A 27091-nucleotide genomic window follows, 5' to 3' on the forward strand; every position below is an offset into this window, starting at 1 on the left:
TCACTTATGAGGCATTAGTCTTCCACACTGCATCTCTCAAGGCACAGGGTCTGTCAGATTAGTGGATCAAGGTTCACTTCAAACTTAAGTCTTGTTTAACGTACAGTCGCGGAAAAAATATTAGACCATCAAAAGTCATCAAAAACAACGGTTATGCAATCAAGTACTAACTCCTGGGTGTGTTGTGTGACTAAAACAGACAGAAAAGAAAACATGGAATGTCTAAAAGCACTGTTACTGTCAGTACAATGCCATAGATATTGATGTAAGAACTGAAGTGATTTTGGTTATTTTCTAGAAAACACGGAAAATGGATAAATATCAGCTCTGAAATTAAACTCTTACGAGCTATTTTTGTTATTATTATATTTGACCAAATAAATGTACCTTTAGTTGTACCAGGCCTTAAAATGACCAAGAAATTGAAGAAAACAAGGGGCGGTCTAATAATTTTTTCCACAACTGTATTACTGAGGTGAAAGATTAGACTTTTTTTTTTTTCTACTGACAATAGCTAAACTTGTGCATAGGCTCAGACCTCGATGTTGATTTTAGCGAAGCGGTACTGAAGGGAGGTGGGATTACGCAGCAGAACCGTCCCTCTGTGCTCCATCGGCTGGTTCTGGAGGGTATTAAGGAGCCCGGGGACGCTGACGAAGCCCAGAGCCTCCCCACAGCCGGCGGATAGAGAGAAATCCCCTTGGGTGACCCAGCCCAGGGTGAGCCGGGAGCAGTGGGAGGCGACGCTGGGCAGGGGGTCAGGCCACAGCCCCAAAACCAGGTCCAATGGAGAGGATGAGGTGATGGGAATATTTGGGTCAGAAGCAGAACTGAGCTCTGTCTCTTTCTCCACAGTCTTATCAGAAGGCAGAGAGGGTGCAGCGGCTTTCTTTGAGCTCTTCTTTCGCTTTATTCTGCTTTTGAAGTGATCCTTATGCGGGGGCTCTTGGGGGCCGACGGCGCCGGGCGCTTTGAGCTGCTTCAGATCCTCAGAGGTCGGCACACACACGATACCGTGGAGTTCTGGTTTGCCGCCGGACAGAAGTGATAGTCGCACCCACACCAGCGTCATCCTATGTGAAGTGAGGAATGACTTCACAGCTGAAAGGTCCAGAGATGGCGGTGGCGGCCTGAGACGACACGCCCTTTGACCTTTGGATGTGGTGGGTTTGCACCAACCAGAGAGCAGCCTCAAAGACTTTCTGTTCCTAAGAAGTCACAAAACAAGCAGGATCCTTTTAATGATTAATACTAAGGGGAAACGTTGCTTTTTTTTGGTTGGCTTTTTACGTAACCTCTGAGAATTCACATTTGGTCGAAGAACATTTTTTAATCCCTAATGCTGAAAACAAAAAGGCAGCCAATGGACGCTAAAAATCTATCCAATTTTTTTCTCATAAAGTCAGTCATTACTCAAACGTTGTGTGACGGCTTTATGAGGATAGATGCAACTCTTCTCCTCTACTAATCTCTGTGATGTATTGCAGCAATTTAAGGCTGGATGTAGTTTGGGTATTCTCATCAGGGACATTATGATGAAAGGGAGGTGTACTGGGGAAGCACCATGCATCAAGTCTGTCAAACTCTGCACTATGGCCTCTTAATTAAAAAAAAAAGAAGTTATGATTGGAGCCCTAAGCTTAGAAACTGTGTGTACTTGTGCTCAGGGGACCTTTAAAAGTCCACTGCATTAATATTGTTAGAGGTGAGATTTAGATATGAGGTTCTGAAAGATCTTGGCGTGAACCTGCAGAGTGTGTGCGAATTCTAATACGACTTTAATTTCACAATAAGACAAAGGAGGAGATAAGAACAGCATAAATCAGAAGTTTAAATCCCAAACAAGAGTGCAGGCATAGTAAAAAAAACAAACAAAGCACTTACCTCAGTACAGTGAATCTCTGTGCCATCGTCATGGTGACATCCTGACGAGGGGTCGCCACCTCCCCCTCCATCACAGTGTCAGCCTCTGTTGTGGTTCGACTCCGACCAGCCCCCTCTCTCTCCTCGCCTCCCTCCCTCGTGATGTGCTCCCACTCCTCGGCTAGCTGTTGCCACGGGCAACAGAACGGAGCCAGACATCCATGTTTAATGTAATTGGTCCTTTTGGCGGGCGGACGCCTACGGAGGAGGTCAGAAGGTCAAACCCTTGTCAAACTGTTGGGACATCCCTGCCAATTTAGGAAACAAAGCATGACTAGAGAACAGCACGCCGCCAAAACACCGCCTCATCTGCATGCACAATGTGATCAGCATAATGGGAATTAACTGAGGTCAGAGCTCTGTGGCGCTTCCTATCGAAACCGCAAATCTGCACACTTACTTAGTGTCCGACTCCAGATAGTATTCTGGTTGTCTTCAGCCTAACAGTAACATTGCAAAGTCTGAGAGGCTTTACAGTACTTTTAGTTTACTGATGGTCAATTTACTGTATAGTGGTGTAAGTGAAAGCAGGATTTTAACAGTTACATCTCAGACTCAAGATACAGAGGAGGATAATTCACATCCTACACCCTGGAGTCACAGAATTACTTGCAAAGTAAATGCATTTGCTTTCAATTTATTACATGTATAGAAAGAGGAGAAAGCACTTCAAAGTTAAGAGTTGCACAGTTTGCGTTAGTGGTCACTGGTTCCTTTTGGTTTTTTTTTGATAGTTGGTTACAGTTTGATAAATACATAAAACAACAAAACGCATAAAAATAGTTTTTTGGAGATTCTAGATGATGTATTTGCAGAAAAGGATTATCATGTTGCAATTTGATTTTTATTTTGCATGATTATATACTAATGAAATAAGTGAGCCTGTTTACATGCACACTAAAAATCTGATAATTACCCGATTTCTGGAGTTAAATGATAATTCAAGTGATCGTGTAAACGGCGTAATGTGATATTTTATGAGAAATCAGATTAATACATTTAGGTTTCTTCCAAATACTTATGTTTTTGTGCATGTATACCTGTTAATCTAATTTATTTCTTTTACAGGGTGGGGAAGCAAAATTTACAATATTTTGAGGCAGGGATTAAAAGAGTGTATGACCAGTTAGTTTATTGAAAGTCATGAGAATTTATTTGCCACAAGAAAATTTACATAATAGAAAATGTTTTTATTCTGTGTCCTCCTTCTTTCTCAATAACTGCCTTCACACACTTCCTGAAACTTGTGCAAGTGTTCCTCAAATATTCGGGTGACAACTTCTCCCATTCTTCTTTAATAGTATCTTCCAGACTTTCTCGTAATAGTTTTGCTCATAGTCATTCTCTTCTTTCCATTATAAACAGTCTTTATGGACACTCCAACTATTTTTGAAATCTCCTTTGGTGTGACGAGTGCATTCAGCAAATCACACACTCTTTGACGTTTGCTTTCCTGATTACTCATATGGGCAAAAGTTTCTGAAAAGGTATGGATAATAGTGTTAGGTATGATTATGACATCAATATATGTTTGGTTTCAAAACAATTGACGTAGTGCCTGCTGAGAAAAAAGAACTAAATGTTCATAGTAAATTTTGCTTCCCCACCCTGTACATCTGTGCATGTATAAAAATACATAAATAGTAGTAGAAAACAGAAATGACAGTCACAATGTAAGGGGAATACAACAGGGAGTTTGAGTCTGTCACTACATATGCACTTACTCAAAGAAATCTGAACATGTAAACCAGGGTTTTCTGATTATCGCATTTCTGATATGCATGTAAAGGTGTCAGATCTGATTATTATTTTTTTCATGGTCATGTAAACGGGCTCATTGTGTTTTGTCACCGCAGAATGAGTCATTTCTATCTGCAGAAGGAGCAGGTTTTTGTCCGCTTACTCAAGCGGCTCAAAATGGACCTGATAACCTTTTTTTTTCCATTTATAGTGAGTAGCTTTGTAGCATTGAAGTGCATCATGTTGGAGTGTGGACTACAGGTCACATCCCCTTAACTAAAAACTCCAGAACCAATACAACCAGGGTCTACAGCAAAAGACTGATGCTAATCCTGATAACCTAAACCCTACCATTAACCATCTCCATCAAACATTTATAACAACCTAAACTAGGCAACCTTATAAAAGTAAAGTTTTCAACAATTTCAAAGAATACAAGTATTTAAGGTGTAAAATTCACACTGGGTTATATTCTTTAAAAAGTCAAGCTTATGTTCTGTCACAGCAGAGCAGTTTATGTAAATATTATCAGCACAGAAATATACAAAATACAGGAGCTGCAATTTTTGAACTAAAGGTAAAATGTGTCAAAATGAAGCATTGTGGTGCTGCAGAGATGCCCCAGACTATAAATCATATTCTCTAGATATGAGAGGAACATCCAGTGCAATTTCCTCTAATATCCTGCCTCCTATTTTCATTGCAATAACTTTTACAATAGTATGATTATTTTACAAATCATTCAACCTTAAAGCACAAATAAAAAAAACATATAGTTTGTCATCTCCCTTCTGTTCAGTCTTCATCTGACCTTTTGAACTTGTCCAGAAGCTCTGCCTCCTGCTCCTCCTGGAAGTGAACGCCAGCAGGGCAGTCTGGGTAATCGTGAGGGAAGTGAGGAGCGCTTTTATTCTGAGAGTGTTTCAGACTCATGTTCAGCCCACCGATGCGGACTCCTCTGTACACCTGGAGAAACGAGGCGAAGAACAGGAAAACTACATTTAAAGATGTGGAAAATAAAGCAAACCAGAGCGCTCACAGCCTTCCTATAAATGTCAAGGTATATTCAACATCTTCACAGTACTTGTCAAAAAAAAACTGCCAAAAACCAGTGGCAAGGAGACTAATAATGAAAACACAGAGCTTACATGGCATCCACTGTGAGTTTCAATAAAATCTATACCTTACAGAATGTAAATACATCAGCCATAACATTGTGACACTGACATTTAAAGTGGTATTATTTTGGATTATCTCATTCCAATGGGACCTGTCAGTGGGTGGATATGTTAGACACTAAGTGAACATGTTGACCTCTAAGTCGATGTGTTAGAAACAGTAAAATTAGCAAGAAAATGGATCTGAGCAACTTTAAGAAAAAATAAATTGCAATGGTCAAACCACTGGGTCAGAGCAGCTCTAGATCATCTTCATTCCCAATGTCAACTGGTCAGTACCTACTAAAAGCATCTCAAAAAAACAAAAAAAAAACAACAACCAATCCAGCATCTATAGGAGCAGAACATTATTACCTCCTGTCTATTATTGTGCAGGTTCCCCTTTTTCCACAAAAACAACTCTGACCCGAGGTCTGGACTTCATCAGACCTCTGAAGGTGTGTGTGGTATCTGGACATTAGCAGCAGAAGTCCCTGAAGTCCTGGAAGTACAGAGGTGGATCTCCATACACAACAACTGTGTCCACACAGTTGTAGAACTAACGTTATCCTGCAATTTTTTATCCTTTTGTTGACTATTTTGTTAGTTATTTGTCACTATTTCTTTCATTTGTCCGTTTTGTTGACACTTTTCTTTATTCTGCTCATTTTTTTTACACTTCTTGGATTATTTTCTTCCTCCTTGCCCTTGTGTTGAATATTTTGTTCATTTTATTGACTATTTACTTCATCTTCATTTGTTGATCGTTCCTTCATTTTTGTTCTGTTTGTCATTTTCTTCATTTTGTTGATTATTTTTGCTTGTTGTAGTGTAGATATTTTTAACCATCAAGTCACAGCTTTTATTGTTGGATGTACGCTGAGGAGGTGAAACCAGACAAATCAGAGGAAACGTCAGTAAACGGATTCGTGAGGTGGATCTACATGGATCAGATTTATTTGTCCAACATCTCCCATAGATAACACTGGTCTACAAGTAAAATGCTTACCTGAATAAAAGTAGTGAAATTTTACCATGTGTGAGTCACTGATAAAGAAAAATCAAGTCAAAAATGTTGGTTGGCTGAAGTTTCCAAGATACAGTCTTGAGTCAACATGTGAACTTCGAGAATTAATGAGAGAATGGGTTTAACTCATTAGAAATATTAGTGTCAGAGCTACCAGATCTACTTCAAAACACCGTCTGCACATGATAATATATTTACTGTACAGGTTCTATCAGTGAAACATTTATAAATCTACTGTATAAACGTACATAAACCAATAAATGTGTGTAATAACACTTTATCATATACCTTGAAAACATCTGCAAACTAGCACTTTTGTCATTTCTTTTCCAATTAATCTCATTAAAATACATAACATTTAGCACAGTTAATCTTGATAATTTCTAAAAAAAAAAAAAAAAAATTGCAGACCAGTGTAATCAAGGGTCCTGAGATTGTACTGTCCTTCCTTAGTCCATTTTTGGTCGATACTAACCACTGCAGACCAGGAACACTCAACAAGCCCTGCAGCTGTGGAGATGCTCTGACCCAGTCATCACCGTTACAGTACAGCCCTGGTCAAAATCACACAGTTCCTGATGTTTCTCATTTTCCTGCTTCAGCTTTGAGGACTAAATGTTCATTTATCCCACACAGTAAAAGGTGTCGTAACAAAATTATCAATATTATTAACACTTCCCCTGTCAGTGTCAGAATGTTATGGCTGATCAGTGTTCACACAAAAAGTTAAGAAAGCTGTCCAAAATAAAAGTACCCACCAGTGGAACCCAGAAGGCCATGCCCCAGCCTTTGGGAAGCAGCAGGTCCCATCCAGCCCCCCAGGAGCTCATCTCATGTCCCACCTGTTTCCCAGGCTGATGAACCAGCAGGACGGGGACTCGACCCTGTGGGGGGACAGGGAGTCTGGACCCCGGGACCAGAACCTCACTTCTCATACGGTTTAACTCCTACAGCATCGGCAAAACACAGACGGTTAAAGCAGATACGTGAAGACCAAAGCTGCAACAAACCTCATAAATGACTCCTGTACCTGCTCCGATATCTTGTTATCGATGACGTTGTCTCGGACGGACCGGTCCCACAGGAAGCTCTGACAGCAGTGTTCTGATACACCGCTGAGTACCAGTTCCCTTCTCTTCTCCTCATCCACCTCTGGAAGAAACACAACAGACATAAAATCCACCGATATGGCAAACATCGCCATCAAGCTTCACAACACACACAAGGATCAGTAGAAAAGCTGAACCCAGGTTATCAAATTTTAAGAGACTCTGCAGATTTAATATTCAGAAAGGACAACAAAATATTCCCTCAGCACGAGTAGAGTAGATTCATTCCATTTAGTACAGTTATAATGGCTGAGTATGACATTTATGGGTAGAAAATCTAATTCTTGTTGCAGTGTTAAGGACTGCAGGTCGCTGAAAAGACTGTACATGTTCTCAAAAATTGTGTATCATCAGTTATCATAATACTGTTTTGCAGAACAAGTCCGGATCTTTTCTTTCATTCAAGTATTATATTCACCCACTCAAATCCACTCTTTCCATGCACGATGAAAATAATTGACTGGAGATTTAATATTACATTTTTTAGTTTATCCTTTACTGTGAGTGCACTTCATTCTGTTCTGTACTTTTGCTACTGCTATTGCAACATTGTGGGACAATAAAAACATCTTCTTATGGGAATATCAGCAGCAATTTCAGTAATACAAACAGCACGTGTATTAGATACCAAAATACAATGATTTGTTTGGATTCTATTAAAATAACATAATGAGCCTAAATGTGGAACTATGAGTCAAAAAAACAGCTTCAAAGTCTAATAACCGCCATCATTTTTAAGCGTTTCTACAACTTTAATCAGACAACTTTTAATACCCCTGAAAATGAATTATAAGTATTTAAGAAAAAAATATTAGTTACTTTGGGTTATGAAATGTTTTATCTATATTTCTTATTGCAAAACATTACTCTTTTGTTCCTATAAATGTTGCTGGTTTTGCTCTCCAGATCTACATTAAATTAAACAGATGGGATGTTGGAAAATATTTTCTTAAAATTGCAATGTCAGAAAAATAATTGATGCAAGGCATTTTATTACCCATCTAGCACTAATAATTAGATTTATGAATTCAGGAGGGGAGTTAAGGGGATGTGCAGTGATCACTTTAAAAGCAGGTCATTTTAAGACTTTGGAATTGAAATTTTGGCAAAACCGTTGCCGTCGACAGCTGCTGATGCTGACTAACCTCCCTCTAGCCTCTACTTTCCTTTCCTGATCACTGAATCAGCCGTTTTCTGTCACTGAAGGCGTGTTCTGAGTACAGGGTCCTGCCAGGATTCGAACCTGGAACATCTGCATGGCTGGGCAGAGGCCCCCTGGAGCACAGAACCAGATGAGTACTCGATGAAACAGCCTTTGGACCAGAAACAGACTGATTCTGGGGGAATTTAAATTAAAAAAAAAAAAAAAAAAGGCCTTTAAATCAAGTCTGTATTTTGCACGACATCAATATAGAAGAAAATACTTCATCACTAAATTACAACTTAAAATGGGCCAACAAATGAATTATTTATAAACCTGCAAACACTAAAATTCTATGATCTACTCGACCTATACACTCTTAAAATAATATTCAAAGTTAAAAATAACCTCATGTCAAAAGCAATCAAAGAAATGTTCAAAATTAGAGACAGTCATTATGATATTAGAGGGACTGAAATATTCACAAAGAAAACATTTAAAACAAATGTTATGAAATTCTGTCTGTCAGAGGAGCAGATCTGTGGAACAGCTGCACAGATCAGTTGAAATTATGTACCTCTCTCTCACCTTAAAAAAACATATATAAATATGACTCTTAATAAATATACGAACTTTAAGCCTTAAGTTTGTATACAACATTTTATATTTATTTCAGCATTCATATTGTTTTCCATTGTCGGTGTGAATATGTTGCTTGTTTAAGTTGAGGATGTGCTGCAAGATAATGTATAAAAGGTAGGAAAAATAAGCAGAAAGCTTCAGCCTACTCCTTTTCAGTCTGACTATAAATTCATTACTTAATTAGTGAAGCTTGTAATATAAATGTTCATTTCATGGAATGATTGTTGGATCTATGGACTGTGTTTGTTCTTCAGACGGAAATAAAAACAATAAAACAAAACAACATCTAAATAAAATCCTCCATTGTGTGTCAGGTAGGTCAGATTTTACCTTGTGCCTGCTTTACACAGGGCAAAGCTTTAACCTTCTTAGTTGGTAAAGTCAGTCTGGGATCGTCTACAGTCAGACCGAGGATTGTGCCTGGGGGGAGCTCTGCGGTGGAAAAGATGCCTGGACAAATAAATTATACAGTTAAAATCGATGGGCATACAGACACCAAACCAGACGGTAAAACTAAGACAGAAAAAGTACAATTCTGATTCACACTGAGGACATGCAACACCTTTAAGTAAGTGAAATACATCAGCTTGTTGTTGGTGTAGATGCATCTTGTTTTCATCTTTGCAGTGTTCAGGCCACCAGAGTGAAGATGGCTGGGATTTGTTCATTTCCTTAAAAGAAACATGACAACCAGATTGAAATATTAACCGTTAAGTTTAAATATGGATTACAGACTCTTTGTTTTTCATGAATCTTACATCACAAGATGTTGCCGCTTCAAAAGCCTCTGTGATCACAGTGTGGGATTGTGGTCCAATCAGACGGTAGCGAATGATCTCCATTGTCAGATCACTGCAACACATTAAACAACAAATTAAACAAGTCACATCTGCATTTCAGGCGAAGACTTGAGTGAAACAAGACTAACTTTATGACTGTTGTAGATGAGCTGGACTTCCAGGTCACAGGAGTGGTGGGAGATCTGGTTCCATCACCCAGGATCTTCTTGGCTGGGGGTCCGCTCTGGTCCTTGGAGCTCCTCTTCCTCTTGGCTCCAGGGGTGGTTTTAGGCTTTGGCTCCGAGTCTACGGTGGGAGTGACCTCTGCAGGTGACGGCTCAGGCACGACCACAGGGACGACTGCCTCAGAACAATCGCAAACACTTCGTAACTCAGCAAGAAGATCCTGGAGAAAGAGCAGAGTCTGGAGTTATCACTACACCCGTTTACATGACCATGAAAATACCATAAGTGAGAGTAATCAGACAATTATAATAATCAGATCTGATACCTTTACTGGTTTAGACATTACAGTCCATTATTGGATTTCCTTCAAAGTATGTAGTGACAGTAGAATCAAACTTACTATTATTGCCTTCTGCTCATGTTTGACTAAAGTTCTTTTTTTTTTTTAAACGCATACAAAGATGCAAAGGAACAAAATAAATCAGATTAATCTGTATACATGGATGAAAACACGGGGAGAAATCCAGGCATGGTAATCTGATTTCTCATAATCAGATTATACTCTTTACATGATCACTTATAATTGATAATTCCAGTAATCAGACAATGATTGGAGTATTACTGTGAATGTAAACAGGTTCAATGCTGAGTTTAAACCTTTTTAAACATTAAGGTCAAAACATTACGCTTTCCCACCACATTAATGGAAGAAAGTACCTGTTTGAGGGTGGGATGAGCCCAGATCCACAGCTGTCTGTGGGTCGAGCCTTGGGTTCGGGGCCTCCAGAGGAAGGTAACGGGGCCCAGGGGCTGGGAGGGGTACTGTCCAGCTCTGTAGACCACCACACTGCCCTGTCTCCTCCCTGATAGACACAGGGCTGCAGCAAATGTGGGACCTGAAAACACACACCATCTGCTTATTACACTAACTTACATTTAGAGTCATAAATTAACATTTTACTGTTTTTATGCCAGGATTCATCTGTGTAATCTTGCCGTATGTTTTTTTTTTTTTGTCTGGCTGTGAATGAGCTACGCTGGAGATGATTTTCGGTCATGACAGATTACAGAGTATTCTGATTCTGATGAGGCAAACTTAAATGTCCAGCTTCATTTAACTAAAAATAAAGTCCCACTGATCACAAAAACTCCCATTTTAAATATAGCACCTCTGAATATAGTTTAATAAAGCTATAAGGTTCGTTGACATCTTGTTTATTTTTTTGTTCCATTGTGTCCTCATTGTTAGGGACCTTAAGTCAATCTTTCACTATTCATATATTAATTGTTTTAACCTACAACAAATAAGAGAAATAAATCAACAATTTTAAAATTTCATACATCATGTGACACTAGCATTTCTTTCAGACTTCCAGATATGTTTTATTCCCTCAGTCTGGCTCTTTCAGGCTCATAGAGACTGAGATTTCAGTTGTCTTATAAATTTATCAGCAGCCACACTGTGCAATAGGAATCTGATAAACTTGGATACAATGTGCGATGATAACCTTCACTGAATCTCAGGTTGTGATGGCGGTGAATGTTCAAGAACAAAACAACATCCCCACATGTCATCTACCTGTGACACTGCAGTTGTAAACAAAGCTAATGGTTGCACTGTCATGAAGTCACTGTTATTTTTAGCTACAGAAACTTATGTGCCAAGTTGATCAATGCGTCATTCAATTTCATACTGAATTTGAATTGGTTGTTGAGTAGATGAATGCCATAGCAGCTTCATTTTGTGGTCATCAAAGGTCAAAATTTCTGACGGAATTTTGTCCCAGAGTGTCTTTGGATGCTTGGATGTTTCTGAACCTCCAAAGGCCCATTCATGTTCACTTGACGTACACAAATAGGTACGCCCGTTTCAACCTGTTAAGTGTCACTGCCTCTACACTTCCATACATCCATTGCGCTGGAGTGAGCATTTGTCAACCAATCCACCAGAGGACGCCGCTCTTAATTAATATACTGGCTGAATACTAGGAAGAGGAGTAAAGTTTTTTGAGAGAAGAAGAAAGTCACTATTGAACATGGCGACAACAGAGGAGGGATTACTAACGTTGGTGCTGAGAGGGGTATTTGTAGTAAATATGTCGGTAGTTTCTCACTAACTCACACAGTTGCTCTTTGAAAAATTCAGCCATTTCTGGAAATTATTCTCTGCTAATCTCAACACTGCCGCCACAGTTCCTGGTGGTACTGCTCCATACTCTGTTTGGGTTCACATCCGCAAGTTCCCAGGAAACCAACAGAAATACACATGTAATGAAGGTAATGGACAGACAGAATGCTGCGTCCATATACGTATGCATCTTTAACGGAGCATAAATGAGCCTTAACTGTGCATTATTTTACTAATTTTGGCATCTCCCTTTAGGGTTGGCCACATCAGATCATCTGCTTCCATCTGCCTCCTGCATGTCCTCCTTCACCACATCCATAAATCCCCTCTTCACCTCCCTCCTGGTAGAGATCATCATCATCCTTCTACCAATATATTCACTATCCCTCCTCTGCACATGTCCCAACCATCTCAATCTTCCACCTACGTAATATAGGGCCACCACTTTATCTGCAGCAGAAGCTGTTACTAAGTTTTGTCATCTATGGTCTGTGTCAGACAGTGTTTACCTTACTCTGAACAGTAATGTGTGGGCAGGGCATCCTCTCACCTGCCTCCTTGCTGGTCAGCTGACTCAGACCCGTCAGCAGCCGGTCTTCCTCTCCTTGTAGCTCTATGCAGCAGTAGTAAGAAAGGTCCTATGCAACCAGAACAGGAAACGTTACTCTCATTTTTCTTGGCAGAGAAATCCCCATGAGTATAATTGTATATCTAAGACAAATCGACCCCAGGTTGGTCTGGTTACCTGCAGCAGGCAGTGGCTGCTCATAGCTCTGTAGCAGGGGCGGTAACATTTGTATGTGGGTCTGTCCCCGAGGCAGTAGCCCCACTTTTTAACCATGTGAAATCGCTTGGCGTGCCAAATGTGCGTTTCCAACCAAATGTTCTTCCTCTGGCGGCGGTTAAACTCCAACAAGAGATTTCCATGCCGACGGCGAGCTTTGCGACTCTTACTCCTAGTCTGTTCCTTTTTTTTCTTGGAGCCGCCCTGTAGGCTTTTCTCTCGCTAGAAAAGAGAAGGAGAACAACCAAAGTGTTACTGAACAGAGTAAAGTTACAGTTTGTGTAGAGGAGGAGGGTGTGAGTATGGAAGGAGACACTGAATCTGCTCCACTATCAACACTTTTGAGTACATGTGAAAATACTCAAACATAAGCAGTGGATTGCACATTTGTATAAACACAAATAATGGTACTGAAACAGACCAACTGTTTACACAACATGGTGATACTAACGCTGCGTTCACACTGCAGGTCTAAACAGTCAATTCTGATTTGTGTAATTGTTTACATTATAACTCAAATGTGATGCCATCAGACCCGCATGAACACTCTGGTCCCGAACTGACCTGCATGCACAGATGAAGACAAGACTTCACATGCAGTACATTGTGTTTATGGAAGTAAAAATGGATAGATATGTATCAGACGTATCAGATTTAGGACCAGATAAGGAAGTGGCCTGGGTCTGATTTGGGGAAAAAAAAAAACTGATTTGTGCCGTTTGGACTGTCATAAAATAATCAGATTTGACCCATCAGCTTAGAATGAGACAAAGTGTCTATGACTAAATAGGAGAAATGGTCACAGTATGACACAGAGAACAATGCTTAAGGATTGACAGACTCAAAAGTATGCATCTTATTTTGAATGATAGATATCAGTAGCCATGACTGTTATTACCTCCACCAAGGAAGTTATGTTTTTGTCGGCGTTGGTTTGTCTTTCCGTCTGTTTGTGTGCAAGATAACTCAAAAAGTTACGGATGGATTTGGATGAAAATTTCAGGAAATGTTGATACTGGCACAAGGAACAAATGATTACATTTTGGTGGTGATCGGGGTGGTAGGTGGGGGGGGCCCACTGTTCGGCCTTGGCGAAGGTCTGCGCTCTCCCGAGTGCTTCTAGTTTCTTCTGTTTTTGTTACTTTACACATCGGCTTTATTTCTCCAACTCTACAATGGAATATGCAATTTGAATATGTATCTCTTTGTTAAAATGTGAAAAACTTCAATAAAAATGTGAGTATCCAAAAAAAAAAAAGAAAATCTGATCTGGGTAAAAAAGTTGGATTTGGGCCACTTTTACCTGCAGTGTGAATGCAGCAGAACTACAAATCCAAAAGCTTACCAGTTTCATAGCCATGAGTCTCAGCCTCCGTGGAAGCCGCTTGGTGTTGTGGCTCATGGCCCGTCTCCTCATGTGTTTAGGCAGAGTTTCAAACACATGACAACTGGCTGGTCTCTTTGTGACAGCTTTCAGCATGGCTTTCACCTCCGCTGCCCGGGCCCTGGCAAACCCTCCAGCTGCGACAGTTTGGAAACAGAAAGACCTATTTTTGCTAATTTCTGCTCAGTGTAACTGTACACAAACATGACACGCAAAGAGACAAAATGAAACAATGATTACCAGTGATATACTTGGGCATTTCTTTGGAGTAGTCTCCTCCATCTTTCTGGTGTCCACGAACCCACCCAGGCTGATGGTGAGAGCGCTTCGGCCTATTTGTGGATGGACCTCCACCTTTGGGCAATATTGTTGTTTCATCAGTAAACAAATACAGTGACAACACGGTATATAACATTATACAGTTTAAGAACACAGTTTACTTGCTTGTCCCCACTATATATCCCCAGAGCTGCACATAAATGTCAGTGTAAATGGTGCAATGGCAGTAAATATTCATCAATTCACAAAAAAGTTGTTAAACCAAAAACTGTATTTCCCAGTTTATATCCATCTACAACTGCTTTTATCCAGATCAAACAGTCTTAAGGGGCAAATACACATAACTTTACACTTATAGTCATAGTAAAGGTCTGTCTTTGAGACTTTGAGACAAATATATTGGTTTTCTATTTTTTTTTTTTTTTTTTTTTTAAATCAGAACTTGGATACATGATGATATCAAATATTCTAAAATTGTTTCCTATGTTTTTTTTTTTCCTCTGTGTATTGTTCATTTCTGGGGAGGTATTCATGTAAGCCTTTTTTGGCTTCTAACCTCTCCTGCACAATGATGTTACTTGTTTGAATGTTGTTTTTTATTTTCTCTTGCTGTTCTATGATGTGCAAAAATAAATAAAATAAAAAATAAAAAAATAAATAAACATGTGTTTTATATGACTACTATTAAACATAAAATATTGCCAGGTAATTGCATTATTGTCATTCTGGCAGTCTATGTTATTATGTACCCAAACAAGGCTGCAATTTAAAAGAGCAGTATGAGTTTGGTGATGTTCTGGATTCTACACTGTGTTATTAAAATTAAAGTCACTATACATATATACACACACTTTTTAAAAAAAAAAAAACATATGCACAAATGATCAGCAGTCTGTGCATGACTTGTTCATCATATCCTGTAGCCCTATCCAATATTCTAATAAGACCTTTAGAACAAGTAGATTAGTATAAGGAGATCTTTTTTACATTATGCTTGACAACATTGCATTATTTGACCTGCTTTATGTCTGAAGATCACAGCAAATACAATCCTCTCTGCCAGAATAAACCCTTCAAATTCATGATCACTTTTTGGCATGACTGAGGAACCCTACACCTCCAGCGTTTAACACACAAATCATGGTGAGACAGGATGAAACCTCAATGACGAAGTTGATCTGAAAATATAAAAAGACCTTAACAAACAATAATATCTGGACAGAGTCTCATTACCAGTGCTGCGGGTTTCACCTCCGTTTTCGTTGCTGCCTCCTGCCTCATTCTGGGAAGAATACTGCACACTGACGGGCTGATCCCTCATCTTCTTCTCCCGCATCTTGACTTTAGATGCAGACATTTTCTACAAAGATCAAAACACGGAGACTTTAATATAACATCATCATGACTTGTCAATATCTCCAACTGCTAATGTTAGCTAGCTAGCTACGTTACTCAAATTGGATCGTTTGGGTTAATGGACACAAAAAACACGTATAAGTGACAAATATTTAATAGTTAATATTGAATTTTTACCATTAGGTCCCCCAGTATGATAATAGGTCAGGAATATGTTTCAAATAGAACAGTTCCCCGTTTCTCCTGCTAGCTAAAGTTACCATGTGAGTTTCACTCATGCTGTTTGGTTTGACGTTTACTTCCGGGTATGTGGTGCTCATGGGATTTGTAGTATAGAAGCGCAAGGAAAAATATACACGAAGAAATAAATACACTAAGTTTTAAAATAACGTAATATTTTAATATTATAGAATGAATTTATGAGCCATCAATCTCTGTGTGGTCGCACAAAAGAGAAAATACATAAATTAAATATTTTCTGCGCGTCTAAACCATGCATTACGGTGTATCTGCTTATGTCACCTGAGGTTGTTTTTTCGTTCTTTCTGCAGCTGCTGCAACACTTGTGACATTGAATTGGGTTAAGTGCAGATATTTTCGTTAAATATGGCTACATTAATCAGGAAGATCATCAGCACAAGTAAGGCTCCTGCTGCCATCGGACCGTACAGGTGAGGCATGATAGAGTTAAATAGCTTAAATAACGAGTAAAGTCATTGAAGTAACGGAGGCCACATGTGCAAAGTAGTGGAACAGTAATGGTATGTAACCAACTTATACTGCACTGAGTTAGAAGTTTAAGGTACTTTACTACATGTATTATGATGCACTTTTACTTCACTACATCTCAGAGGGCAGTTCTACATTTTACTGCACTTTTTGTCATTCAGTTTTACAGGATCATCTTTTATAACGTATTAAATTATTGTAGTATTAAATTATTTTATTAGTTAAAGCCATAACATTAACCCTCCGGTATCCAGGTGCGCCTTTTAGGCATATTCATTCATTTTAAAAAACTTCATATTATTTTTCACAATTTAAATAAGGTTAGAATTCAAAAGTTGTTCATTTTTGCATGATCTTTAAAATTTGCACATTGTAAACAAAAGAAAATTACAAGACTAGCATCTGTCTCCCAAGTGTGCCTAAAACGCACTATTTCTTCCATTTGATATATGATTAGGGCTGACCTTGATTTACAAAAATGAAATCAAATTAGAGCAGAAAAATAAATCAATATATAATATTTAATAGTTTCATTTATAGGTGTGCATTTTACGCACACTTGGTGACAGATGCTAGTATTTTTGAACATTTGACCTGGCGCCAAAAATACTAATGCAAATTAACCACTGTTGGAGTTAATCATTGACATATGCCAGGCTGCAAAAATCAAATAATATGTAATCCACTTTTTGTGTAGTATATTGAAAAAAAATGTTTTTTTTTTGTTTGTTTTTTGCATCCAAAAAAAAAAAAAGGTTTGTTTACATTATAAAAAACACGGCTTTTAAAGGGTTAAAAAATGTGACAGTTATTGAGTATTTGGTATTTTTATTTATGACTCAAGTTGATGAAATAGAAAAAAGTGTAAAAGAATTAAAAACAAACTGTGAACTTTTTTTTGACATTATTCCACAAGTGTGCAAAAAAGGCACACTTGGTGCTTAGTAGGGGCCTTACTGGACAGGATACCGGAGGGTTAAACATGTACAGCAGTAAAATGCACCATTCACATTAAGCAGTCATTTGACTCCGTAAACATAACATATAATTGAAAAAACTACTCCTTACTGCACAGTGACAACTTTTGCTGTCCTCAGAACACCTTTAAGTATTTCCTCTGTGTGGTATTAATACTTTTAAATGAGTAAAAATCTGAATGTCTTCCATTCATGCATGTTTGGAGAATGTGCAGTTGTGTTGGTTGCACTGTTGTTGGAGGGGGGGCAGGAATCACACAGTAAAATGTGCTTCTCTGGAGCAAAGTGCAGGTTTTAGTTTGTACTTTAACCCCACAATGGACTGCTATTTCTACTGATGTTTTTTGTCTTTCAGAAGTTCAGTTCAAGTTCAAGCTCTATCCTGACTTATTAATGGATATGAACACCATGTGGCTTCTGGGTCCATTTTACCTTCAGGAACATTTTGTCTACAGGGGAATAGTTTTGTCTTTCCCTGACTGATTTAACTTATTGAAGGTGAAAACCCTGTGTCCTACCTTAGATGACCCTCTGTTCATTTTGTTTGTCTTCCAGTCAAGCGGTGTTGGTAGATCGGACCATGTACATCTCCGGACAGCTGGGGATGGACCCCGCTAGCGGTCAGCTGGTGGACGGTGGCGTTCAGGCCCAAACCAGACAGGTAACCCAGCACAAATCCACCTTAAACAGGGAGTTCTGCAACATACTGTGTACAGTTGAACAGATTATTATTTCTCGTATCAACATGTTACGAATAAATCAAATATACTTTGAGGACTTTTTGACCAAACATTCAGGTTATAAACTCGTTGCAAAGGAAACACAAAGTTGCATTGACTTATTTTTCAGTTGTGCTGCCTTGGGATGGCTAACCTTGACTCGTCTCAAAATAAATCACTGAATATGCTCATTTTCCTGCAAAGTATAATAAAAACAGAAGAGGAGGTCACAGATGTCTCCCTATACATTTTCTTTTTATGAAACACTGATTGCCAGGGTGAACAATGTCCACAATAAAACCTTTTATTCTTTGTTAATTGCAAAAACCTCACTTTTCCTCCTTTAGGCTCTTGTGAACATGGGTGAAATCCTTAAAGCTGCTGGTTGTGGTTATGAGAACGGTAAGAAAATGTGCATCTTATCTAAAAGTGAAACATTTTTAATAAGTCATTGAAATGTGGATGCAAGCAGAGGTTTAATCTTTTTTTTTTTCTTTACAGTTGTGAAAACCACGGTGCTCTTAGCCGACATGAACGACTTCACTAATGTCAATGATGTTTACAAGCAGTGTAAGTATGATTATCTATATTTGATTATCTATTTATATTCTGTTTTTCTACAGTTCTGTCAAGGTTATACAGGGTGTCCATAAAGTCTCTTTACAGTTTAACAAATTTATTACAAAAGTAAATGAATAGACAAATCTGTGGGTATTATTACAAAATAAAAAGTAGATATTGAAGGTTTTTTTGCCTCCTTTAATCCACCTCTATATGGACACCATTAGTTGCATGAAGCACATCCAGACGATACTGGATTTCTTTCCATGTCGTCTGTATCGTAGCCTCATCAGTGGGGTCAATGGTATCAGTGAGCTTTGGCTTCAGGTCCTATATCTTTGTTCCATACACAATATTTTTAACATAACACCATAGAAAGAAATCCAGGGGGGTGATATCTGGTGAACAAGGTGTCCAGGGAAATGTAGTGGAAATGTTTGATTTATGAACCCACCAACATGCAGTTCCTAATGTGGTGGTGCACCGTCTACCTGGAAAATGATATACTCAGTGCCAATGAAAACGCAACACTTGAAGATTCTTTTTTTTTTTTTTTTTTTTTTTTTAATCTGTGAGGATTTTTATTCCATAAACTCTTTGGAATTAATCATAGGCCATTTCTGTACAGTTAAAAAAAAAAAAAAAAAAAAAAAAAAAAAAAAAAAATCACATCCAAATTTGTTGACAACAAATAAGGATAAAGACAGAAACTCAAAGACCCCCAAAACCAAAAGTCTCAAAGCGGTCCTGGAGGTGCTGCAGCTCAATGTAGCGATCCTGCTGTGGCGTGGTCACACGTGCTCGTCCAGGTCCAGGTCTGTCTGCAGCTGAGCCAGTTTCTTCATGCCTCTGTTGCATCCTGACTATGGTGGACACATTGCATCCAAAACGGCGCGCCACCTGCCGAGCAGAGATTCCGGCCTCCAGGAGCCCCATAGCATGGCATCTGTGGTCCCGTGTTAGTCTAGGCATCGCTGAGTTATTGCAAATGATTTTGGTGCTTTTCAGTTTGCCTTTATATACAGAACATGAGCACTCCTTAACTGACCACAGTTCCTTAAGTTGAGCAGTTCATTGCTGAGCAATGAGAAAAACAAGTCTTATGAATGCAGACAAGTTCATTCAAGCGTGACAACAGCTCAACCCGTCACAGGTTGTTCAGAAATTGACTGGGATTATCTGATACAGGTGAAACTTAAACATACTGATGCAGCTCAGGAACAATAAAACACATTCAAGTGTTGTGTTTTCATTGGCACTGAGTATAGTTGGTTGAAGGTCATCCAGTTGTGGTGACACATATTCAGTCAAAAGGTCAAAGGTAAACATTTGCAATAATCGATCTCTCGTTGAAGAAAAATTAACCAATGATTTGATTGCACATGATGCCATAATGTAATAAAAACTTTGATTACCACTGACTACGTAGAACAAATATGATTAACATGTTTCGTCAACCACTTTTTTTTTTTTTTTTTACACTTAGTTTTTATTATTTATCATTGTCATACAGAAAATAAACAACAATCGGCAACAGATACTAGTCACAATCTAATAGTAATGATAATTTAGGTTACAGTTATGAAATAGCAATCAAGTTACTTAATAAATTTTTTAGAGCAGCAGTTTATATAGAATTTCACAGGACTATGAGACAAACCACTCATTGTTTTTAAAGAAACTAATCCATTTGCCCCATCTTATCATGTAAAGTTCATCTTGCAGCCTCAGCATAAATGTTAATCTCTGCATTTTATGAATTTCATCAACAGTTTTCAACCAGTCCTCCAGCACTAGTGGATCAAATTGAAGCTATTTACGATTTTTTTCTTTTTCTTTTTTTTTTTACTGCAGCACCAAAGATTTTTAGAAGGTATTTATCATTTATTGTTAAATCATCAGGAAGATCTTCTAACAATAGTGACAAAGTGGGTTGCTGTAATTTAAAAAACCCCGAATCTGTTCTATTTTTATTCCAACATATTTCCAAAAAGTTGTAATTTTCATACAGGACCAAAAAATGTGGGTGTGGTTTGCCTCTCTGTCCCAGGAAACCCTTCCAGCATGTAGAAACTTTTTTTTTTTTTTTAAATTGTAAAGGGACTTTGTGGATACCCTGTAGGCTCTTCTACGCTGCAGTACAGATTGAGCCACTAGGTGTCAGCACAACCCAGAAAACCTGCTTCAATCAGACACATATTGTGCTTAATAATTAGGCTCCCTTTCACTCAGTTGTGTTCTTTAGACTCAGTTTTATTCATATTATAACTAGACCAAGGGGTAAATGTTGAGCAAATGCACCCGAAGCGTTCAGGGTCTTTGCAATTTTGTCAACATGTGGAAACAAAAGCCTGCAGGAGTGTGCTGAGTCATTAAGGAAAGTGAAACCTGAGCTGCTGCTTCTGGTGGATTAAGCCTCAAGTAAATGTCAAACAACATGCCACATCCACCGCTCACTTTACTCTGATTACAAAGCCCTGCTCATGGGAATCCACAGACACAATGAGAAAACATCCATATTCACCTCAGTGGTATTTAACCCTTCCATGCATACTGGTCACTACAGTGGACAGCTATTCTAGAGCTGTTTTCTTGTATATTCATGCATTTTGTTGTTCTTTTTGTTTTTTATTTATTTATTTATTTATTTATTTTTACACATATCTTTATTAAAGTTTTAAGACACTACATATTTTTTCTGACATGAATTGGTAACATTATGTAGATCTCTCCTGAGCATAAACCCCCAGAATCACAAGCCCTCCCCATAGTTTTCACACAATTTATCAGTAAATTCATGTTTCTGTGTGTCAAAAATTAAACGTGTGGTGTCCAGCTGAGTGGACATTTTTGCAACTTCATGAAAAATAGTTTCATAAGAATTTTTTTTTTTTTTCATTTTTTTTTTTTTTTTATTTATTTTTTTAATTTTTAAATTATTTTATTTTATTTATTTTTCAGAAGAAAATTTTCAATCGCATTGTCTTTTTTCATGCCTAAAGAGGAATAAAAACACTCAGGAAAAAAATTTGATTAAGGTTCTCATAATTTGTGCATGAAAAGATTAAAGTAATTCAGGATGTTTGAGGTATTTGGAAAACTCTAATTTCAGTGAAAGATATTAATGTTATGATCTATGATTTATTCACCTGAAGAAGTAAAATAGGTGAAGTTCTCATACCTTTATGTGATGATCGTAGTTGGTTTCGTGTTCACGCTGCTGCTCCACAGAGACTAAATCAAGCAGAACAAGTGAAAACACCTGAGTGAATCTGTCAAGGTGTGGAAGACCTTCACATGATCATTCCTGTCACTTTATTGCACTACATTCACCAAAGAGCAACTATTATTTATGTCTGATAATGTTGCTTTCTGAATCTGTGTTCTTTTCTGTGTTGCAGCTGTTTTTATGTACAGTAGACTTTCTTTTAAACACATTCACAGATTATTTGCAGAATAGAGTTAATAATGCTGAGACTTTTCGAAAGAGTAGTACTTCAGTAAATCTGTTAAGTGTACCTGTTCTGAAATATTGCCCCTAATCTCTATTATTTTCTGTTTAAAACACGATTCTTTTTATAGTATGTATTAAATGTGATGATAAACTGAACAGAGTAGGTAAAGCACAGGTGAGATTACTGTCCCTGATAACACTGGGTTACAAAAAATGTTTTTTTGCAAGTTGTCTAGGTTTTTTCAACTGAATTAGGACCATTTTGCACCGCTAAATCCAAACATGACATCTGTTTTTCTCAATCAGGTCAGGTTTTTTTGCTAATTTGATTTTGAAAAATTTGATCTTCTCACAAAATTGATTGCATTTTTGTGACTTTATCAGTTGATTTTTTATATAGTTCTCACCCAAAATAGGTTTTAAGAGAAAAAAAATCATTTTCTAACAGGATTCCTGTTAGGTACAATGATGTATTCACCGCAGATGTAGCAGAATACGTCAGGCTTATTTTTGCAAGATCTTCTAGTCCAAGCCATTTCATTCACCTGTAATATTAAAAAAACCATTAATCATAAATTGGCAAAAGTAAAATCTTCAGACCTCATTTATTGCAAGAAATATGAAAGAATTTTGTATCATATGATATGAAAACGCCCATAAATGTAAGCAAAAATGTTAAGAAGCCAATATGTAGCATAGTTCAGAAAGTTGACCTGATTGAGCAAAATTAATGTGATTTTTGGATTCAGCACACCAAAATTATCCTAAATCAGCTCAAAAAACTTCAACAATAAATTTGTTGTTGACCAGTGTTATTTATGTCTGATAATGTGGCTTTCTGAATCTGTGTTCTTTTCTGTGTTGCAGCTGTTTTTATGTACAGTAGACTTTCTTTTAAACACATTCACAGATTATTACCTCCGCCAAGGAGGTTATGTTTTGCCAGGGTTTGTTTGTTTGTTTGTTTGTTTGTTTGTCTGTCTGTCTGTCTGTTTGTCTGTCCATTAGTGTGGCAACATAACTCAAAAGTTATGGACAGATTTGGATGAAATTTTCAGGGTTTGTTGGAAATGGGATAAGGAAGAAATGATTAAATTTTGGTGGTGATCGGGGGTGGGGGGGCCCATGGGGGGGGGGCCACTGATCAGCCTTGGCGGAGGTCTGCGCTCTCCGAGTGCTTCTAGTTTGCAGAATAAAGTAAATAATGCTGAGACTTTTCAAAAGAGTAGTACTTCAATATATCTGTTAAGTTACCTGTTCTGAAATATTGCCCCTAATCTCTATTATTTTCTATTTAAAACACGATTCTTTTTTATAGTATGTATTAAATGTGATGATAAACTGAACAGAGCAGGTAAAGCACAGGTGACATTACTGTCCCTGATAATGTTTCCTGTGCAAATCTGAATGCAAACGATCCTTTATTAGGGCCGTTAGTGGCACCTGTGATTAGTGAATGCATTTACTTGCTCACTTCTGGTTTTTCCCCAATTCCATAACAGATAATCTTCTGAATAAGCCGTTGACATGACCAGTGAAAGTGAATATTCATGTAAAATTCTTGTATATACCCATATAAATGTGTTTTTTCATAGTTTTCCATCAGTGACAGATGTTCCTCCCTGTTTTTTGCTTCAAATATCTTCTGGTAAAAAAAAGTTCAAGGTTAATTTTGTTGTCATTCAAACGTGGTGGCGCATGAAGGAAAAAATTAGTGACTTAGGTCCATCAGCTTAACATCAAAAAGCACATAATATATTTAGTAATAATTTAGTAGTCAGTGCAGAAATAATTTAAACCTAAATCTAAAATCTAAAAATTGATGAAATGTAAAAATAGGTAGATTAAATATTTTATTCTTATGGTGTTAAAAAATGGATGAAATAGATTTAAGAAGCAAAAGAACACCTAAAACAAGAAATTTTTCTTCTTTTCATTTATTTCATTTTACTTATTTATTTATTTTCTATGTAGGTTTTAATATTTTTTTTATGTAAGTTGCTTACCTCTTGTATACTTTGTTAAAAAAACAAAACACCTCAGTATGGCTCTCTCTCATGACATTTATCTGTTTCTCAAATTTTTATTCCTGAAATGTTAATTAAAATTTTTCTTAACGTGTCTTGTCCAGCATCATAACAGCAGAAATATTAATTTAATGCGCCATATTTCTCAATTGGGAAAAAAAAAATGTTCAGAGCAGTTTGTTAAAAACAGCAGCATCACATTGAGTCTGTGACATTCATGAGTGTCAGTAATGTCATCTAATAAATATTTACTCATATCCATAAAACCATTGATCTCCTCTGTCAAAAGGTTAATATTAGGTGAGTTTCATGGACCTTTTTCCAGATCTCTACCGTGAATGACCAGTGTCTTTACTCCAGATGAGCATGTGGTTGATTTCTATACCCTGCAGGAAAATGTGCTAATTAGATTCATTAGATTAGATTCAGAATGTGATCCATACATGTGCAAATGTCCAAAGGAGGGAAAAGAAGAAGGCGAAAAGAACAAGAGAACAAGAAGAGGAGAATAAGACTTTCAGTACAAGTTCTTTACAAAGAAATGGATAAAATACAAAAACATAAAGGATGTGAATAAAATATCATAAAAATCAAATAAAAGGTCAAAACAAGCAGATTAGATAAAACCTAGATATGTTTTCCAGTAAAAGTACATTTTCACAGGGAACTTTAACCCTTTCATGCATGAATTATGAGAACCTCAATCAAGAGTTTTTTTTTTTTTTTTTCCTGAGTGTTTTATTACCTCTTTAGCATTTTTTTTATGAAGCTATTTCCATAGAGTTGCAAAAATGTCCACTAAACTGGACACCAAAGAAAGCAAAGAAAACAAGTATTTACTGATATACTGTGTGAAAACTATGAAATAAGAACATTTTATTGCTGTTAATCTGAAGTTTTCTCACATTTTAACAAACTCTAATACAAGTCATTACTCACTTCATAGAGATAATATGCAAAAAAAAAACAAAAAACAAAAATCTTTCTGTTGTTAATTACAGTCTAATAACGGTAACGAGCAATTGATTTACACTCAAACATGTTAGATCAGGTTTATCAAGAACAGCAAGTTCCAGTAATGTTATCAGTTGTAGTGTATGGGATGATGCATGTGTTGGCAGATATGAAACTAAAACAAAATCCATGAATATACAGGGTGGGGAAGCAAAATTTACAATGAACATTTAGTTGTTTTTTCTCAGCAGGCACTACGTCAGTTGTTTTGAAACCAAACATATACTGATGTCATAATCATACCTAACACTATTATCCATACCTTTTCAGAAACTTTTGCCCATATGAGTAATCAGGAAAGCAAACATCAAAGAGTGTGTGATTTGCTGAATGCACTCGTCACACCAAAGGAGATTTCAAAAATAGTTGGAGTGTCCATAAAGACTGTTTATAATGGAAAGAAGAGAATGACTATGAGCAAAACTATTACGACAAAGTCTGGAAGATACTATTAAGAAGAATGGGAGAAGTTGTCACCCGAATATTTGAGGAACACTTGCACAAGTTTCAGGAGTGTGTGAAGGCAGTTATTGAGAAAGAAGGAGGACACATAGAATAAAAACATTTTCTATTATGTCAGTTTTCTTGTGGCAAATAAATTCTCATGACTTTCAATAAACTAATTGGTCATACACTGTCTTTCAATCCTGCCTCAAAATATTGTAAATTTTGCTTCCCCACCCTATACAAGAGATCAGCTGTAGAATGTTGTCCACTGTAGTGACCACTGGTGCATGAAAGGGTTAAAATAGACGCATCAGTATATCCTCTATGTTTGAAATGTCAGAAAAGTGGAAAATACTGTTGAGATGACACCAATAATAGTGGAATATTATTTAGGATGAAAGTTCTTGTCCTGCATTAATAGGGGTAAATGAAATTAAACAATTAGAATTATTATAATCATGTTTTTCATATATCTTCTTTCTTTTTTCAGTTTTCAGCAGCAGCTTCCCAGCTCGAGCTGCCTACCAGGTCGCTGCTCTGCCCAGAGTGAGTGTTTTCTTCTTTTTTTTTACATTGATCGTTTAGTGGAAAGCTGTCGTCTCTGCTCCTCGTCTACTCTCTGCTCTTGTTTTTTTTTTCTGTTTTTCAGGGTGGACTGGTTGAGATCGAGCGGTTGCCGTCCTGGGGCCTCTGACAGACGCATCCTAACAACGGCATCGATCAGGAGGCGATTAAAATGTGAAAACTAATCATCGTTAACTCTAAATGTGCCTTTTTGTGGACCAGTGTTCAACAAGATATATACAATTAAATTCCCTGGAGGATTAATTCATTTTGCTATAGACTTGTGATGTTTGTACAGTTTTTATCTAATGTAGCGCTGATGTGAACATGAGTCGCCTGCAGGTTAACACCAGGCTCAGGGCACTTTCTCATCTTCATTAACATTGATGACAGACGTTTGGAGATGACGCTGCATTTATTTCCATCTCATATTTCACTAGCGATAGCTGCAAAGTACCTAAACTTGTTTGCTGTATTAAATTACACCACTACTCTTATGTTGTTGTGCATCTGATGATACATGATCAAATATAAGTCATTAAAATATTGCAATTTACTTAAAGGGTGTTTTGTTGATTTTATCTGAACTGTTCACTTTTATTCTAAGCTCAGTTCATGATACATAACAACTGTTTTTATTCTTTATTTGTCATAAAATAAAATAAAATACTGTGCAAAAGTCTTACAAGTCATAGTCAAAGAATCCAGTCACATTCTCTGTCTGTCTGTTCTTTGTTTTACCACTAAACGACCCTGAATCCATCTTTTGTAAGCAATTGATGAGAATCAGAATCAGCTTTATTTGCCAACTATGTAACACATACATGGAATTGTTTACCAGTACATGTCTCTCTAGTAAATGAAAAATTCAAGATATAATTTTTTTAAAAATGTAACAAAGTAAAACAAAAAAAAAAAAGAAATTTTATATACATATGAACTATAAAACAGAAGGGTGTAGTAT

The 27091-nt window shown here is 37.3% G+C and overlaps 2 protein-coding genes across 3 annotated transcripts; one reads left to right on the forward strand and one right to left on the reverse strand.

The window, feature by feature from the left end:
- Positions 1-423: 423 nt before the first annotated feature.
- Positions 424-15927, reverse strand: LOC115436431 (ribonucleases P/MRP protein subunit POP1-like). 2 transcript variants are annotated; one of them, XM_030159306.1, is made up of 16 exons: positions 15813-15927; positions 15531-15639; positions 14241-14354; positions 13962-14137; positions 12578-12838; positions 12383-12470; positions 10422-10600; positions 9668-9924; positions 9498-9591; positions 9302-9410; positions 9070-9189; positions 6878-6999; positions 6606-6794; positions 4475-4629; positions 1885-2121; positions 424-1208 (listed from the first exon to the last, which is right to left on the reverse strand). In XM_030159306.1, the coding sequence occupies exons 1-16, from the start codon at positions 15813-15815 to the stop codon at positions 533-535; spliced, it is 2889 nt and encodes a 962-aa protein (XP_030015166.1). In that variant the 5' UTR covers positions 15816-15927; the 3' UTR covers positions 424-532. The 2 variants fall into 2 exon arrangements, with proteins under 2 accessions (XP_030015166.1, XP_030015165.1); XM_030159305.1 differs by having other exon boundaries at positions 15513-15639.
- A 248-nt stretch (positions 15928-16175) lies between these two features.
- Positions 16176-26272, forward strand: LOC115436432 (2-iminobutanoate/2-iminopropanoate deaminase-like). Its single transcript, XM_030159307.1, has 6 exons — positions 16176-16306; positions 17897-18002; positions 18408-18462; positions 18562-18630; positions 26054-26109; positions 26213-26272. The coding sequence occupies exons 1-6, from the start codon at positions 16242-16244 to the stop codon at positions 26255-26257; spliced, it is 396 nt and encodes a 131-aa protein (XP_030015167.1). The 5' UTR covers positions 16176-16241; the 3' UTR covers positions 26258-26272.
- Positions 26273-27091: the final 819 nt, after the last annotated feature.

Source organism: Sphaeramia orbicularis, chromosome 16 (assembly GCF_902148855.1).
Source record: "Sphaeramia orbicularis chromosome 16, fSphaOr1.1, whole genome shotgun sequence".
Classification (NCBI taxonomy): domain Eukaryota; kingdom Metazoa; phylum Chordata; class Actinopteri; order Kurtiformes; family Apogonidae; genus Sphaeramia; species Sphaeramia orbicularis.

What these genes read in the sequence shown, in the direction of transcription:
- LOC115436431 (XM_030159305.1), bottom strand. An exon ending in GACTCATGGCTATGAAACTG is followed by an intron (nt 12,839 to 13,961) that starts GTAAGCTTTTGG and finishes TCTCTTTTCTAG; the next exon opens with CGAGAGAAAAGCCTACAGGG. An exon ending in TCATCTACAACAGTCATAAA is followed by an intron (nt 9,592 to 9,667) that starts GTTAGTCTTGTT and finishes AATGTGTTGCAG; the next exon opens with TGATCTGACAATGGAGATCA.
- LOC115436432 (XM_030159307.1), top strand. Translation starts at nt 16,242, where the DNA reads ATGGCTACATTAATCAGGAAGATCATCAGCACAAGTAAGGCTCCTGCT. An exon ending in TTCAGGCCCAAACCAGACAG is followed by an intron (nt 18,003 to 18,407) that starts GTAACCCAGCAC and finishes TTCCTCCTTTAG; the next exon opens with GCTCTTGTGAACATGGGTGA. An exon ending in CAATGATGTTTACAAGCAGT is followed by an intron (nt 18,631 to 26,053) that starts GTAAGTATGATT and finishes TTCTTTTTTCAG; the next exon opens with TTTTCAGCAGCAGCTTCCCA.